At 46.0% G+C, this 18,753-nt stretch overlaps 1 protein-coding gene across 1 annotated transcript in view; it reads left to right on the top strand.

Moving 5' to 3' along the window:
* The first annotated feature begins 253 nt into the window (after positions 1-253).
* LOC102576988 (versican core protein) overlaps positions 254-18,753 on the top strand; it is a 33,435-nt gene continuing 14,935 nt past the window's right edge. Inside the window, exons 1-2 of the mRNA XM_059733420.1 lie at positions 254-302; positions 15,581-15,744. Of these exons, the coding sequence (XP_059589403.1) occupies positions 254-302; positions 15,581-15,744 (213 nt within the window). The remainder of the gene's footprint in view (positions 303-15,580; positions 15,745-18,753) is intronic.

The raw sequence follows: 18,753 nt of genomic DNA, 5'->3' as shown, positions 1-18,753 counted from the left end.
CATCCGCACTGCCAAGAACTCAATGAGCGCAGTAGTCACCTAATTGTACATGTGCTTTTTATTAGTGTAAATATTCATCAAAATCTTGCCCTTTGCGTTCTATACAGTACGAGTCCTCAGACTCCAAGTAGGAGAAAAGGTTTAATTAGACAAAGAGGAGGCTCTTTTGTAGCAGAAAGAGTTAACCATGTCTCTATGGGAAGTTGCTGTCTGCGTACATGGTGTTATCCAGCCTTTATTCTTTCTTACGGGCATGGCGAACATTATGGTGACTCTCATAACCAGTGAGAAGGTACTCCCCAGTATGAAACGGAGAGGGGAAGGTGACCTCCTTCCATCAAGCAGCTGCCTGAGAAGCAGCTACAGGAAGACCCTGCACTTCATCTTCATTACCCAGATGAATCAAGCGATGTCTCTATCTACTGCTCACATCATTGATCAAACACAGCACAGGACTTGGCACCGCAGGCCCTTCTCGGGGCTCCACATGCAAGGGAAACAGTGGGATGTTGGGTGCTGCTTCGGTGTGCCTGTGCACGGGGCGGGAGGGCGATGCCTGAGGACTCCCTCTGACAAAAAGTTGGATATCTGCAGCTTGCAATTGCAGCTGGTAACTTCACGCGGGCAAGGGAAATGGCTTGCTTTTTTGGTTCATTTTTGAGCCCTTCTAGGACTCGGGCATGGGCAGGGAAGGGCAGCACCCTGCAGAGCCCGGCTGCCCTGCTCCAGCGGCGCCCCGCGCTCAGACTCCCGCCACGTGCCCTAGCGCCCGCAGGACACCGCTCCACTTTGGGAGCAGCAGCGCGCATGCGCAGCGGCCGGGCGCGCATGCGCAGCGAGACGTGCTGGCCGCATGGCGGGGCTGGGGCTGCTCGTGCTGCTGCTCCACGTGAGCGCGGCGCGGGGCGTCCCGGGGTCCGCAGGTAAGGGGGGGCCTCGGCGCCTCAAACCTAATCTTGGGCTTGGGAGACGAGCCTCGTGCGAGTCTCTGAGTCACTTCATAATGGAGTCCAATTTTGGAACTTGACTCTTGACCCTACTTGGATTTGGAACTGATTTTGGCTTCTTATTATGAAAATAAAAATCACCTCAGAGAGTGCGAGCGAGCGAGCAGGTTGCACGAGGGACGCGCCCCTCTGTGCCCTGCCCCTGAGGGCTGCAAGGTGTTTCTTGGAGGGGAGTTGGGGAAATCTCTAAACCAGAGTAAACTATTGGTCCTCGGTATTGTTTTGCCTGGCAGGTCAGATGGGCAGTGCCAGAGCTGGCTGGGCGTGGGAGGGGCCCATCCTGCTGCATGCAGGGTGCAGGGGCGCGCCCTGGTCCCAGCCTGGTTGTGTTGGGGAAGGGGGCATGTCTTGGGCCCAAGCCGGCGGTGGGAAAGGAGGGTGGCCTGGCTGCTATACAGGGTTTGGGGCTTGCCCATCAGGTATTAAATGCCCCCGTTACCAAACTTCTCTACCTGTGAGGGCTGAGTGGGATGAATTTGGCCTGGAGGCCGGAGGTTGAGCACCCAGGGGCTCAACTATAGTCTCACTACGCATGAACCCATTTCTTGCAGGAGGAATTTACCAGACCCATGGCCTTACTTAGTGTCTTGTTTTTATAACATAAACTGACATTTACTTTCATAGATTTCGTAGACATTAGGGCTGGAAGAAACCTCGATTCAGCCCCCTGCCCCAGGGGCAGGAAGTGAGCTAGGATCCCAGGATCCCAGCAAGATAAACATCCAAATGTTTCTTGAGTGCCCAGAGTAGGTGCTTGCACCACCACTGGGGGAGTCTGTTCTAGGCCTTAGACAATAAAGAAGTTTTTTGTTATATCCTGCCTAAAATGGTCTTGCAGGAGTCTGTGACCTGTGGTGAACAGGCATTCCCCCAGATCCTGATGCACACCCCTTATAGGCTGCCACCAGGTCACCCCTGAACCTGCGCTTCTCCAGGCTGAAGAGACCCATAGCTCGCAGCCTCTTCTCATGGGGCCTGTTCTCTTGCCCCCTGCACATGCGCGTGGCTCTCCTCTGGACTCTTTCGAGCTTCTCCATGTCCTTCCTAAATTGTGGAGCCCAGAATTGGATGCAGTACTCCGGTTGTGGCCTCACCTAGGCTGAGGACAGCAGGAGGATGACATCCTGAGTCTTGCTCGAGATGCATCGGTAGCTGCAGCTTCAAGAATTTTTTTTCTCTCTCTATCAAGGAATGTGCGAGTAAAATACTGGGGTAGAAAACCACTGGATTATCTTTCTTGTTTAAAAATAACAAAAATTTGTTTGGTTTTTTTTTTACACGTTGAACACAGTGTTGTATGATCCTGTGTTTGCACTGTACCCAGTATAAAAGGAACCTCTGTAGGATTCTGCATTCAACTGCACCATAAATATTAAATACTCATAACATTGTTCTGTTCAGTTCTGGAATGGTGATCTTTTTCCTTGTTATATCATTGCAGTGGCAATAATAATAATTATATCTAGTTTTTGACTAATGCTTGTCATATCAAACTGATCACACAGGAGGTTACTGTCATTACTTGTGACCCCTGGGCATCCCACAGGGCTGGGGCCATACTTTGCTTCTTGGGAGGCGTATCCTGCTTCCCAGCTGCTCCTGCTGGACACAGCCCCACTGCTCGGGCACCCTGTCTTGTCTGCCCAGTGGAGGGAGTGCCCAATGGAGCAGGTGGATGGGGTTTCCATGGAGACTGGCTTGGGCCCCGCTCAGGCGGGCGTGCTTGGCCAGGAGATGGGAGGGAGCCACGGGCAGGTGGGCAGGGAGTGGTATCCAGGAGCAGGGTTGGGAGTGGGACTGTGGGGTGGTGACAGTATGGAGCTAAGGCAGAGCCATGATCCACTGCTTGCATGCCCCTGCAATGGGTGGCAGAGGTGTGTTGGGAGCCCATGGTTCTGGCCTAGTCCTAGCTCCACATTGTCACTGCCCCACAATCCTGGCCCCACCTGCCCATCCTGCTTCCAGATGCTGCTCCCTGCCCACCCACGGCCCCATCCCATCCGCCTGGCCAAGTGTGCCCTGCCTGTGTCCCGGGCTGATCTCTGTGGAGACCCTGGGATTGCCAAGCGGTGACAGTGTGGGGCCGGGCCCTGGTGCAGAGCCCCTTAGGGAGTTTTGGTGAGCTGTTGTGGGGTGCAGAGGGAGGATGCTGATCTGACCTGCAACAGCTCACCAAAACTCCCTAAATGGCCCTTGGTTCCATATAATTGCCCATCCATGCTATAAACGTTTTAACCATGAGCCAACTGAAGTGAAGGTTAACTTAAATCTCTTACTCAGGTCGTTCCAGGATACTGTTATTCAGCTCTGGGGAGATAAAACAATATGTAGTCCTCCGGCGTCCCAGGGTATACGAGTCCTAGCCCCTCTACCTATTTCCACCCTCCAAACCTTGATTCCTTCCACCACACTGGGGGTTAAACCCTGATGGCTCCGCTCTTAGCCCAGAGCCACTACCATCATTGCAGTAAGACCTGGGTGAAGAAAGCTTCCCCAGGCTCCCTAGTCTCGCTTTGCAGTGGCTCTTGCATTGAGTGGAGCCCCAAGGGTTAACTTCCAGCAGCTCCACTCAGCATTAAGGCACCTTGGGGTCTCTTGAGATCCTTTCAAGGGTGTTATACCATGTTAGCAGTGTGAAGTTTACAAACATGATTCACAAGATAAATCCAGAGATTTATTTCAAAGATGAAGCCACTGTTTAACCATAGTGTTAGAAGCATTCTGCCCTGTTGGGGTCTTTCTAAGTTCTTTGCAACAGAAGAATTGCTCTGTTTTTGTATCATATAAAAACTGAGTGAAAAATAACCTGGCATTTACTGTGGGGTGCCTTGAGTCTATTGAGGGGTGCCTCAAGTAGTACCTTGTCCAGGGTATTTAAATGCATCCAGTTCACTGGAACTGGAGGGGGAGAGATCATAAGCTGCTTGTAAGGCACGGGTGGGTGTTGCCCACACAGACAGCAAGACTGGCCCAGAAAGACAACAAGCACTGACCAAAGCCATGCTTGGCTCTGATGTGGAACTTGTCATCCATGTATTGCAAAGTGCTCTGCAACGAAGGTCAAAATCGTCTCACATTGGGGAAAAAAGCAGAGTGGCTTCCCAACACCATGTGGCAGGTTATCAGCAGAGCTGAGGCCTTAACTCATCTTTTCTGACCGATGGATCAGAACATGAGCTAGCCAATACTGTTTCTTGCCTCTTTGGTTCCTGTCACCACATGAACGATACAAGGCTGAGATGATGGCATGGAGATCTTTTTCATTCCCTCCAGGCCACAGCTGAGGCACATAGTTGGAAGTTTGCCCTCTTTCTGTCTATGCTGTATCTACTGTATGGATAAATTCAGGACTTCATTCTCTCGGGCATCTTTAACTAGCACTAAATCAATCAGAGACAGAGCTGAGTCTCCCTGCTCTCTTCACCTCCCTCTTCTCCACCTCCAAGCTACATGCCACTCACTTCTCCCGCCCCGGAGGAGCAATAGAGCCCTGGCTCCTGTCCACATCCCCACTTGTCAGCGCTTTTGTGACAAGTTACAGTTGTGCCGATCTGAGATGGCAATAAACCTTAACCTGTGACTGTTCTAATAACATCCCACTGATTTAAAATGTTTTAATGGTAACCTGTAACAGCACCATCATGAGTGTGTCTCACTATAATGTGGGGTTATGCAGAAATGCTTGAACCAGCTTGAATGCCAGACTGTAAAGTTGGTTTAGGATAGTCTTGCACAAGGAATTATAATATCCTGCTTCTGGACAGAGTGCCAGGCTAACTTGGGGAGAATATTTTCACAACCAGAGCTAGTTTGGGAGCAGATTCTTCCCCATTGTCTTTCTTTTTTACATTCATAGTTCTATGGAGCCCTTATTTATTTATTTATTTATAATAATTAGACATAGAAGTAACGTATTTTGTAGTAGATCTAGAAATCATTCGGCATAATTTTCACGGTCTTTTTGCAGTGCCCTCCTCCCCCCTTGCTGCCGATTGGCTGAGGGGCGCTGGTGACTCCTCCCTTGACTGCTGATTTACCGAGTGGGCTGCCTATTGTACAGCCCTATCCTTGCTGCTGATTGGCGGAGAGGGGCAGGGCACATATGACAGACAGCCCTCTCGGCCATTCAGCAGTGAGGGGTAGGGGGCGGCAGGGCACATATGACAGACAGCCCTCTCGGCCATTCGCAGTGAGGGGTAGGGGGCGGCTGCTCCTCTTCATGTGGGTAGGTTCCCCCCCTGCCCACTTTCTGTGGGCTGGAAGGCCAGGATTCAGTGGCCCTGAGGACCACTGGCTCCTACTAGAGATCCAGGATTTTATTTTTAGTACTTTTTTTTTTTGTCCTGGCTATTCTGTGCCAAAATTGCCATTTTCGTGGGGTTTGCAGAAACTGCTTTTTTGCAGTTTCCACAAAAAATGTGAAATCATGAATTGGGTAGATCCCTACTTTTAGTACCCAGTCCAATTTTTATAATCTTAAGACTTGCATTGTCTTACACTTGAGAACCAGGCACTTGAAAAATAATTCTTACCAACTATATTATACTATATTCACTCCTATAAACTGAGGTACGGGAGTTTTTACCTTGCAGCAATATACAATCATATTTGGTGCATTTGTTTCCTGATATGCTGAGCTAGCCACAGAAATGGCATTTACCCTGTTTGTGGAGTGTGATTTGAAAATCAAATCTAGAAAATATATCAGTGGAGAACTAAACAAAACCTGAGCTCTATTGGATCCCAGTTCAAAGACGTGTATTGACTGGTACAGAAAGAGCAATGGATGTTTGTCTATTATGAAGCTCAACTGATGATATATAGTCATATTATGAAAGCAAAACAATTAGCCTTGCTCTGCATGTGTGTGTGTGACTCCCACGGGGAGCCCCTATTGTGTTGTGTCTGTACTTTAGGGAAGTGTGTTTCCATTGCTACCCCTTTGAGGGATCACAGGATGTATTCTTTGCTATATGAAAGCAGATCCCATTTCTACTTTCTGACAAATATAAACTGAGATTTCTTTAAGAGCCGAAGGGAGATAGGGAAGGGTCTGTCTATACCATGTCCCCAGCGTGCTTGGCCTGCCTCACTTGCTCACATGCTAAACCTGTTAATAAGTTAATGAGAGCATTCTGGGGCCATCTCCAGTGGCTTTTCTTAAACCTGCTGGACACTGATTTCTTGACAGCAAGCATGGCAGAAAACACTTTTCCCTTCCTGAGGAAGCTTTACTGTCCCAGTTCTGGGTTTGGCATGGGTGGGTGAGTGGAGAACAGTTGAGAGCATTGCCCATGGAGTGTGTTAGCGACCCAGTGTAGATAGATGTACCATGAGTACAGAAGGCTGCTTCAAAATTCATAGCCCCCAGTATTAAGCACATGGACTGGGATTATGCATTTTGCAGGTACATGATGGGAGAGGAAACCTATGCTGATTTGGAGATTTATAACACGGTGTAAAGGCTTTCATAATTAGAACTCCCCTCAGCTTGATGGCAGCTGCATATTTTTCATTAGTTGGTTGTGATAAATACAGGCCCTCCCTCACCTGTTTTATTAACAGGATGCATATCACAAATATCAATTGTTTATCAGCATTGCACTGTTGAAAATGAGATGCTTAAAGTCTCTGTTTCCTGAAATATTCAGTCTCGATTTAAATTTATTGATTAACATAATATTTAAATACTTAAGTGAAAGTAATTCATCTTCAGATTCTGTGTGTAGTTTTGCTGTGACCTGAAACATCTTAAATCTGATAGGTATTGTGATGAAATACTTGCTGAATTACAAGTAATGGATAATTTTCAGTTTACAATTAACTTACTTGCATACTGTGTAGAAAATCTCTGAAAAATAAGAGGTTAGAATGTGATTATAGACAGGCAAAATGACTACCAAAATGTCATACAAATATAGGATATAGCTTCAAGGTGACATTTACATAATGTGCAGAAAAAACCCATATTTTAAAAAGTGATCAGTCGTGTTAGATTTCTTCTTTCTTGCATGTTAAAGTTAAGAGACTGTAAAGGAACCTCATTTTCCATAACAGCGATGAGTCTGTTCATATAGAGTCATAAGAAAGTGGGGCTGAAAGGGACCTCACAAGGTCATTTAGTTCAGCCCCCTGCTCAAAGCAGGACTGTCCCTGAATAAACCATCCCAGCCAAGTGTCTGTTTAACCTGCTTTTGAAAACTTCCAAGGATGGAGATTTTACAACCTTCCTAGGTAGCCTGTTCCAATGTTTGACCAAGTTCATAGTCAGAAACACCCTCCTAATCTCCAACCTATGTTTCCTCTGCTGCAGCTTGAGGCCATTTCTCCTAATCCTGTCCCCTATGGCCACAGGGAAAAGCCCACCTCCATCCTCTCTCTAATTGCCCTCCAGGTACTTGAAGACTGTTATCAAATCCCCCCTCAGTCTTCTCTTCTCCAGACGAAATAACCCTAGTTCTTTTAGCCTTTCTTCATAAGTCTTGCTTCCCAGGCCCCTAATCATTTATGTTGCTCTGCACTGGATTTTTTCCAAACTGTCCACATCTTGAAGTATGGGGCCTCAAACTGGACACGGTGCTCCAGGTGAGGCCCTTCCTTCTGAATAAAGCAGAAGAATAAACTTCATAGATTTCATAGACATTAGGGCTGGAAGGGACCTTGCGGGTCCAGCCCCCTGTCCAAGGGGCAGGAAATCAGCTGGGGCCAGATGACCCCAGCAGCATAAGCATTCAGGTATTTTTTTAAAAGATCCAGAGTAGGTGCTTGCCCCACTTCTGGAGGGAGGCTATTCCAGACTCTGGAGACACGGATGGTAAGTTTTTCCTTGTGTCCAGTCTAAAATGGTCTTTCAGTAGTTTGTGACCTTGTCATCCCTTGGGGTGCCCTGGTGAACAGACGTTCTCCCAGTTCCTGATGCATACCCTGTATATACTTACAGGCTGCCACCAAGTCACCCCTGAACCTTCTCCTCTCCAGGCTGAAGAGTCTCATGCCTCTCAGCCTCTCCTCATAAGGCCCACTGTCTTGGCCTCTAATCATGCTCATGGCTCTCCTTTGGACTCTCTCAAGCTTCACGTCCTTTCTAAAGTGTGGAGCCCAGAACTGGATGTAGTATTCCAGCTGCGGCCTCACTAAGGCCGAGTAAAGTGGGAGGATGACTTCTTGGGTCTTGCTTGAGATGCATCAGTAGATACAAGCCAGAGTTTTATTTGCTTTGTCGGCTGCAGCACCTCATTGGTGGCTCATGTTCATGAATCACTTCCTTTGATTTGCAAGTGACGTTCCTGTCAATACGCCTCAGTATGCTGGGTTTTGGGTTTTTTTTGCAACAAGAGCAGACTGTTGGTTAATACTCAGCTTGTGGTCTACTGCAACCCCCTGGTCCTTCTCTGCAGTACTGCAGTTTAGCTGGTCATTCCCCAGTCTGTATTTGTATATGCAGTTATTCTGTCCCAAGTACAGGATTTTGCACTTGTCCTTACTGAATCTCAACTGATTGGTTGTGAACCATTTCTCCAGTCTATTTCTCCAGTTTGTAAGCATCTGCTTCTCCATGTGAGCATCGTTATCAAAATGATTAACTAAAAGCTGATTGTTGCTTGTGCTGAAAGAGGCAGAAGGAACATACCTTGATTTTCAAATGTCTGATGGAGTCAGAAGTACCAGCAACTGGAAATCCTTCACTTACATAAGCATCCTTACAAAATCACGGATGGAAAACAAATACAGAACATGAAGATGCCAAAATGAAATCACTGATCACAGTTGAGGGCTAAAAGCACATATTATATATAATTATGTGTGGATGTGTTCAGACTTTCAGATATGCCCAACTCAGACTGGATCTTAGCAAATGACTTCTGGGTTTAGAGTTCATAATAGAGGGTTGCATACTTGTTCTTGTGGGGTGAGCTTATTACACACACCAAGGGCTTCTTGTACATCTCCACTCTCCCCCACAAGTTTTGTATGTGCCACCCTCGTGGTGATTCATTGTACTCCTCTCTTTCCAGATGCTTTTGTTGTTTTTCAGCCAAAATGAGTAGAGTTCTATGCACTGATGCTTAGAATATTTCCTGAAAATTTTGAATTGTTTAGGTGCTGCCAATCCAGCAAGAGAACTATTCTCATGTTGGGTATACTGCCTGGGTCAGATTTTCTAAAAAATATATTGAATGCCTAGATGCATGTTTAGGCACCTAAAAACCTCTAACAATCTGGCTCCTACTCTTTTTGTGGGCAATGGGAATTCTGCTTTTGTAAAGAATTCAGGATTTGACTTAATTTGATACAATCTTTCTATTTTCATAGTGCAAACCATAATTGAATGGCATCACAAATGGCCACTGAACACACCACACAATAAGCAGTAGTCCAGTAACTGTTTTCCACATTTTGTAGTCTCACACTGCTTGGGGAAGAATGCCATATTATATTATTTTTGTCCAGTTACTTTATCAGACACATACCCGCTATGGATACCCTCTGCTCATGGTACTGCTCTGACCGTTTTTCTTCTCTTGTTCAACCCACATGTCCTGCAAACTTCAGGTTTCTTCCTCTGATTGTTCTCATAATATCAGGTATCACTAGTTATGCTGTGAATTGAAGCATTTAATTCCTCAGTACTCTGATGAGAAGCATAACATAGGAGTCTCATGTAGTGGTTCATTTCAAAGGCAGAATTCATAATTTTGTGTTTCCTTAACCTCTATCTCCCATGCATATAGAAAAAATGTAAAGACGTGACTTCAACAGTTTAATTTTTCACATTGCTGCAATGTCTTTGCTGCTTCAAATACTTCTGAGTCTTGTTAAAACAGCAGTTTTAAGTTTAACTCTGTGTTCGATCCCTAAATGATGTTTAGCATCCCCGCTAGCCATGCTACTTGGATATTTGAAGTGCTTAGCACAACTTGGTGTCTCTATGGATTTCATTAGGAATATCTTCACTCTTTCAACAGATTTAGGTATAAGTATTATCCTTATTCTTTTATATGAGAGCTTTACATTTCATTTCTCTGCTTCAATCCTTATTGTTTCTGAAAATGTAGCTGAGCAGTCAAGTTAGTATCATCTGTGAAACAGATTTTTTTTTTTCCTACTAACAAATACAGGTTCACACATAGTCTTTTCTCAGTGTCCCTTTTTAGGATTCCTTCTTGTTAACAATTGAAGAAATTAATGATAATATGCTGTCTGAGGCGTTCTAACATCAAACTAATTATTTGGAGAAATACTGAAGTACTTATGCTTCCATAGAGAACTGACATTTTCACCAGCTGCACTGTTGTCCAAAGAGGCTTATGCACTACTCCATGAAATGTCTTAGCAAAGCCGTGGTGATTGTGCCTATCATTCTCCAGTACTTTCCTGCATCATACTGGTATATATACAATGCATTGTTTCCTCCTCTGTTCCTCTTTTGGTCCTAAACTCAATTCGTTTTTCATGCAGAAAGTTCTGGGTTCCGTTCTCTACCAGATGATGCATGGCAGCATTTTGCTAGGGTGTGTCAGCAGTGAAATTGTGCACTGATTGTGCAACTGCTTTTCACATTTCCACTTGCAGCTGAAACAACTCCGTCCGGTGAAGGCAAGTGATGCAGATTTTGGCTGTCAGGAACAGTTGGTTCTGCAGACTCTATGAGGCACTGAAGAAGAGCTCCAGCCCTTTTAGGAGGTTTGGATAGTATAGAAATGCAAGGAGTAAGGATTGAAAGAGTACCGAACAGTTTTCCAATCACAATGTTAAATGAAATTGAAATGGTTAGGGGCTTGATAAGACATATGGATTGGTAATGAAATGACAAATGCTCTCAGATAACTGTCACTAGCTAAGATCCAGCAGCAGCTTGGTCTTCACAAGGTTAGGTTGGAACGCTTATGATGTTTTATAAAATTTTATTTATAAAAATAAACACTTGAAATATGAACACTTTTATAAAATTTTATTGATAAAAATTTGGGTTTTGTTGAAACCAAAGCATTGTGCAGAAATATATCTATCATTGAAGTTTTCAGATGGAAAGGTTTCTGAAGTCCTGGGGTGAGACAGCGAGACAGACCTGAAGGAAAATCTTGATCTTTTTGACCTCAGTGGATGTTTCAGCAGAGCTCTACTTTTTTTTGAAAAAATGTTTGAAAGGTTTTCTTTTGTTTTTAATGCAGCACAAAAACAAATTTCAGAAGCTCAGAAGTTATTGTGAGAAGAAACTATCATTCTATAGCCAAGTCTGTACATAACTGAAAATTATTATTATCTCATGGCTGATGTGAAGTGGGTTGCTGGTCTGAGTCCAATTCCTTGTGGCAGGTGTCCACATTTACAAAAAAAACAAAGTCACTGTAATTCATTCAGTGGTAGGCAGTCTTTAGTTTACTATATGGAGGCTAAGGACTGAATAGGTATTGGAGATCTGCAAATACTAGATCCTCACGTTTTGCAGTAGTTTTACAGGTGAAATGTTAAGCATATATTGGAGGTTTAGAATGAGGAAGAGAGAAGTTGTAGAAGAAATCTCCCCAATTATTATTCTGTCCTTCACCACAACTGCTTTTGCTAATTAGGAAGGGGGGCAGTGCTAAAATGACTCACACTTGTGGAGGAGATTAATACTCTGCCAGTTCTCAGATATATTGTACAGGAAGCAGAGTAAATAGGAAAAAATAGATCATTCAGATTGTTCAGAACATCTATTTGCAACAGGGAATATATTTCCCTGGCTTGATGGTTTATTCAGACATTTGCCTGAAGGATGGGAAGGAGTATATTTATACCTCTTTTTACTACAAGTTGGTTTATCTAAGTCAACAGCTGTTATATTAATTTTGCATGTTTTTCAGAGAGACTGTCAAATATGAATTAAAAAACGCCCTAGAAAATGTTATAGCAGGGGCGGGCAATTATTTTGGGCAGAGGGCCATTTACTGAGTTTTGGTAAGCCATCGAGGGCCGCATGGCAGGCAGCCAGGGGCAGATAAATATTCATTTTCTAAAATTTTTAGGGGCCTCATGGGCCGGATAGAATGGCCTGGTGGGCCACATCCGGCCTGCGGGCCGCATCTTGCCCACCCCTGCGTTACAGAAACCAAAGCTATTTTTTAGAATAGAAACATGTACGTGTGCACCAGCATGTCTGTAGGGGGAAGAAATTGTGTTCTCTGTTTGCAACTAGGACAGTATTTAAGATAAAACTATTCCTCATTCTGCAGCATAAACAGACCAAAGAATAAGTGCCACTGTAGCATTTTGACAAAGGTTTTCCCCTAGTACTGGAAGGTGTTTTCCCTTATTGTTTGAAGTAGATGAACAGTATTGTAATAATTACAGACACTTCAGTTATATGTTAACAATATTTTGATAATTGTCATAATTGACAGCATCTACTTTTACAGAGTCAGTCAAGGGTCATCGTGTTTTTTACCATTTAGGGATGCACTGATAAAGATTTTTTGGGCAGATACCAATGGCTGATTATTAACCAGCCATATTGGCCAGTACCAATCCAGTTGACAATATGCAGCCCGGCAGCTTGGTCAGCAGTGTTCGGCTGGTAAATCTGCTGGGTGTAGGGAGGGAAGGGGCATGGGGAGGAGGGCAGGGGTAGGCACTGCCCAGCTGGGGTGGGACAGGGTGTGGGATAGAGCCACGGGTGGCTCATGAGGAGGGAGGGGACAGCTCCCACTGCTGCGCTCACCCCAAGGGAGGTGTGTGCCCCCCCCAGATTTGTGTACAGGGCGAGGGCAGGCTGCCTGCTGTGGACTTGGGGCCAGGGGCTGCGCCAGCTTCTTCATGGTGGTGGGGGCTGGGCTGGGGCTTCGTTTGGGCCAGGTACGGCAGGGTGGGTGGGCAGTGGTGGTGCTGGGAGGGATGGCTATGGGGGGGCTAGCACTACCCCAAAATTAATTGCAGCTCCCCTGTAATCACCCTCCCAGTGCTGCCACCTCCTGCCCCACTCCCGCCCACCCTGAGCGCAGCCCCAGCCCAGCCTCACCAGCAGGAAGAGATTGGTGCCACCCCTGGCCTCGAGCCTGCAGCGGGCAGTCTGCGCTCACTCCACGCACAGATCTGGAGGCATGTGCCTACCCATGCCTCCCCTGGAGGTCCACGCTGTGGCGGTAGTCGCGCCCCCCAGACGAGCCACCTGTGCTCCATCCCATGCCCCACCCTGCCCTGCCTTTGCTGGGCAGCACCTGCCCCAGCCCATGCTCCTCTCCCCTCCCCTCCCCATACTCTCCAAGCTGCTGGACTGCATTCCTGGCCATGTGCATGCTGCGGCTGCGGGCATGCATGTGGCATTTATCGGCGACATTGGCCACATCAGCCAAAAAAAGCCAATTACTGATAATGTCAATGTTGCTTTTATTGGTGCCGATATGATATGGACTGATATATCGATGCACCTCTAGTTTCATCTGCTTTCTAACTTAGTGGCTGCATCTACACCAGATGCTGACTGTACAGTTGTTACTGCAGAGTCATATAGTACTTGCATACCAAAATACTAAATGATTGTGCAGTAACTGTTGTTACTGCACGGCTTTCTGGTGAAGCTGACTGCAGTAGCTTATTAGTGCTGCACAGTAGTATCGCATCACGGTTTGTGCCCTGTGACACTACTGAGCATTAGTAACAAGATACTGTGTAGTAAGCGTCCTGTATGTTTAACTGCATTAGTGAGAGAGGTACAGGGTGTGTAAGCAGAAGTGTTTGTGAGTACATGCATGCATATGTTCTCTGGGATCTACCAAGTTTTCAGTAAGTTTGCTGCATAATTAAGCTTTATGTTTAAATTAAGCATCTCAGCAATTGTTGATATCAAAAACAATATGTACTTTCAAACAGAATAAATCCTAGTGAGATACTACCAGTTTTAAGGCCCAAAAATTAGGAGTGCACCGATAAAGATTTTCTTGGCTAATACTGATAGCCAATTAGTAACCAGCCATATTGGCCGATACTGATCTGATAAGTAGGAATGCAGCCAGGCAGTGTGGAGAGCAGCTCCCTGCAGGTAAGACTGTGAAGGGGAAGGGGCGTTGCGGGGTGCAGATCAAGGTCCCCACAGTGAGGGAGGGAGTGGAGTAGGGGCAGGGGCTGGGGTGGGGGGGGCGCTGTCCAGCCAGGGTGGTGAATGGGACCCTGGGCTGAGGTGGGAAGTGGGATGGAGATGCAGGCAGCTTATCCAGGGGATCAGTGTCCTGGCACTTAAAAATAGCAGCGGGGTGCTTGAACTAAAGCTTGTCAAATGAGCTTTAGCTGCCGCCACCATTTTTAAGCACGGGGATGCTTTTAACCGGAGCAGAGCCAAGCGGGGCGAGGGTGGATGCCGGTTGCCCACTGCAGGCTCGGGGCTGTCCGCCCTGCTGCCTTTGTCCCAGAAGCCCTGCGCCGGCTGCACACCCCCTGCCCACCCAGCAGTGGGAGGCACAACTCACCACCTCCACTGGTGCCAGGTGGGCAGGGGGTGTGAGGCTCCTGGGACAAAGGCATCAGAGCGGAGAGCCCTGAGCCCACAGCGAGCACTCTGCACCTGCCCCACGCACAAATCTGAGGGGGCACATGCCACCCCCATACGTCCCCCAGAGGGAACAGGGAGCTTTTCCACGCACACCCCCGGATGAGCTGCTTGTGGCTCCATCCCTCTCCATGCTCCAACCCCGAGTCCCTTTTACCGCCCTGGCTGGGCAGTGTCCCCAGCCCCTGCCCTACTCCCTCCCTCACTGTGGGGGCCTCTATTTGCCTCCCCCACACCCCTTACCTCCCCTACTTCCCTTCCACAGACTTACTTGCTGGGAGCTATTCTCCATGCTGCCTGGCTGCATTCCTGGCCATGTGTATGCGTGTGACCACGTGCATGCATGTGGCGTCTAGAGGCCCTGGCAAGAAGGCATAATTATGTTTATCGGTGAAAATTATCTGCTACACCAGCCAAAAAAAGCTGATAGCCAATAACGTAAATTTCCCTTTTATCAGTGTTGATCTGATAGGCAGTCGATATAACAGTGCACCTCTACCAAAAACGTTAAATGAATCAGAGACTTATGTTCCTTGCTGTAGATTTGGAATAATTACTTTTTTAATAGTGGAAAATAAAATTGTAGTTCAAATATAATTGTTAAGATAAATTGCAAAGATGAGTGGGATCATTTGGAGTTGCCCATGTTTTGGTGGTATTTAGTTCTAGCTGTGGTATTGTAGCTCACAGAACATTCATATTTTTTTATAAATAACCAAACAGTCAGACTTCTGGAAACTATAGGTTACAAAGGCTTATTAGCAGGTCTTATAACTACACTGGTTCCTTAAACTTAGTACAGATGAGATACTTTATGATTAATTAGCTAAACCCCAAAGCAGCTTGCAAATTATTTATTTATTATGTGTTAAACTGCATCATTGCATTTGCTCTGTAAATAGCCATTTTCTAAAATATTTAAGCATTCTAATAAATACAGGGGAAATATTGTTAGGTCAGATGTTGTCTACTACATATCCATTGGGCTGGATAATTTTTACATATGGGAAGAAAATGCTTTTATTTTTTATTTATTTTTAATTCCTTAAAGCCAAGTTCACATTGAATTGTCCTCAAGCCCCTTGTTGGCACTACTGGCAAGGACATTGCTATTGCGTTGAAAGGAGTCGTACTGGAACTTGGATTGAAGCATTGCGATACTGCAAACGATATCGAGACACAGAACTATTAACAATCACGAATCCTTCAGAAAAAGTAAGTATTGGGCTGTTTGTGTAATTTTTAAACTCGTCTACAAGACCACTTAGACTTAACTTATTTTGTTTCTAGTCCCTATCTTCTTTCTTGAAGAAGCACAAGGTTAACATTTCTTTTGTATTTCTGGTGAATTTCATCTTTTCTTACCCTGAATTACTGTGCACGTTCTGCGTGTGCGCTTCTCCATCTGTTCTGTAGTGTGGGAAGAGAAAAGCTGTTACAAGTTGGGACAGTTGTTTTCACATGTAAGCTTCAAAGGGATTTCCATGAATGCAGAGATGGTTAGCTATGTTGGTATGAAGAAAGACAAGCTAGTGCAGGGTGCCATCTGAGAGACTAACTAGTTCAAAGGCATGAACAATCTGCTTTGTCAGATGCTAGGACTGCTATTGCTAGCATCTGGTGCCATCTTGACCTGCCTTTTGCCTGTCATAGGGATTTGAGCTCAGATCTCAAGAGGAAAACTTGTTTGTTAGTTACTGCATAAGATACTCTGCCTTTTTATAGTGTTGTTATAAACATATAGCTATCTTTATTTCAGTCTGAGATCTAAGAGTATTTGGTCAATGTTAATTGAAGTCTTACAGCACCCTCATGCCATGGGAAAATTAGGCAACAACAGAGCACTGACTTGCTAAATTCTCTCAGTTCTAGGACTAGATCCTGAGAGTCCTGACTCCATGTCCTGCACTGCAGCCATCAGAGCCTATTTGATGCTTTGTACAGCTGTTTTCCCGGGAATGAGGCTAGAGACAGATACGTTGTTTTGCCTGTGCAGAAGGTGACCTCTTTTTTTCTGTTTTGGAACACTCCAACATCAGGATACTTTGGAGCAAGGACTTTACATTTGGCAGTGAGTGGCCTTTATGCCGGGGATATGCTTATAGCTGCCCTGGTGAAAATCTCTACAAATTTGCCTTTTTTTTAGTAGAAATAATGGCTGTTTTTATATGTTCTGTGAAATCAAATGGGTTTCTTTTGAAAACTCAGTGACCCTTCCCCTTGTGCTATGCAGGCATTGTAGAGGAGGGAGCTGTTTAATTTGAGTGCAGAGTGTACAAGAGCTAGATCCTAGTGGTGGGGGGCAAGGAGTAGTTGGGTATAGGGATTATGGGATTGTGACTGACTGAGTTAGAGGTCTGGATTGGAGGAAGAACAAGAGACTGGGAGACAGACAGGGGAGAAGGAAAGCTATACTTCTTGGGGTAGGAGAACAGGAAGCGGTATGAAAAATGGGAAGAGCCTGAGAGCCAGTTGGCTGAAAGCAAGACACTGAAATTGGATGAGGAGCTGAAAAGAGAAGAGACTGAGGAAAGCTGTATGAGTAAGTAGGGACAAGAAAATTGGACTCAAGAAGAATCTGGGGAAGGCGTAAGAACTGGCAGCAAGAAATCAGGAAAAAGACAGCTCCGTAAAGGAGTATGGAGCTGGCAAGTGAGACTAGCAATGCAAGGAGCTGAGAGAAGAGACATTTATACCCTCTATATGCAAATTTCTTAGAATTGTTCATAGACTTATTTTGTAAAAGCAGTAAATAGCTTGTCAGAAAGCCGTTGAGTACTCTCTGCTAAGTTCTCAAAGCATTTTACAATGTCTCCCCTAGTTGATGCTCAGAGAGGTTCATGCCAAAATTTGCAGTCATAGAAACACTGAAAATTCATCAGCTAAACCAAGATTCTCTTCTCCAAAAGTGCTGAGTACATATGAAACCTCCTGAAGCTGCAGCTTGAGGTATTCAGAGCTCCTGTCATCTGTTTCTGATGTCTGGTCTCTGCAACCTTCCTTCCCATTCATTACAGCAGTTATACCTGGGGAATTTGTCTTCAGAGCCTAATTTACACCTTAAAAGCAGCATTCAGAAAATAATCCAGTTATTTCTCTGGTTATATGTAAACTTGTTGGGCACTTTGGGGATTAGGGACTAATGTGAATGCCATGTAAAGGAGCAGTAGAAAACCAGTAGTTAATCACTGCCAGCAGCAGTCTCTGTTAGTCCCATACAGTGTCTTTAGTCCAACTGTACTCCATCATGTTAAAAACTGTCACTTTAGCCTGGTCACGCTTGGTCGGCATGTGTTGGTGACACTTATCAAAGACAGCTGCTCTCTTTACAATGATTGAACCTGCCCAGGCACTTTTGACCTCAGCAGCATTGCTTATGGAGGTCCTTTCTCAGGCCTGCTGATGGCGACTCTTAACCAGCTTGTGTCTGAATTTTAATCACAGAAAAAGTTGTGTAGTAAAGGGGGAATAAATTTAAGGGAATTTTGTGAAAGCTCCAGGAGACATTGGGAGTATTTCCTTTTAAATCAGAAATGAGGAATTTCTGATATCACCATGCAGTCTACTAAGAAACCTAAATGGTAGGGGTGCACCGATAAAGATTTTCTTGGCCCATTCAGCTGATTGTTAACCAGCCTTATTGGCTGATACTGATCTGATAGCCAATTGACAGGAATGCAGCCGGGCAGGGTGGAGAGCAGCAACCTGCCAGTAGGTCTGTGGTGGGGAAGGGCCATGTGGGGGCAGACCAAGGCCCCCCACAGTAAAAGAGAGAGTGGTCCTGGGGCAGGGGCAGGCACTGCCCTTGGCAGTAAATGGGACCCCGGGGCTGGGAGCAGGACAGAGCTGCGGACAGCTTGTCCAGGGTGGGGTGCCAGGGGAGGCGCTCCCTGCTGCTGTGCACATCTTTGTGGGAGGCATGGGGGGTCATGTGCCCTGCCAGATTTGTGCACGGGGCGAAGGCGCGCTGCCCACTGTGGGCTCAGGGCCAAGGGCGATGCCAGGCTCTTCCTGGTGGGGGGTTTGGCTTGGAGCTGGTAGGAGTGTGGCAGGATCAGCTGCGCAGGGCAGGCAGCTCTGGGAGGGTTGGGTATGTGGGATCTTTGGGATGGCTATGTGGGTATGGGGGAATTTTGGGAGGACTATAGCTCCCCAAGCCCCCCCTAGCGTTACCCCTGCTGGGGGCACTCCACTCTTCTGCCTTTCCCTTAGGAGCCCCCATCG

This window comes from Alligator mississippiensis, chromosome 9 (assembly GCF_030867095.1).
Source record: "Alligator mississippiensis isolate rAllMis1 chromosome 9, rAllMis1, whole genome shotgun sequence".
NCBI lineage: Eukaryota > Metazoa > Chordata > Crocodylia > Alligatoridae > Alligator > Alligator mississippiensis.
This window is presented reverse-complemented; position numbering and strand designations above follow the sequence as displayed.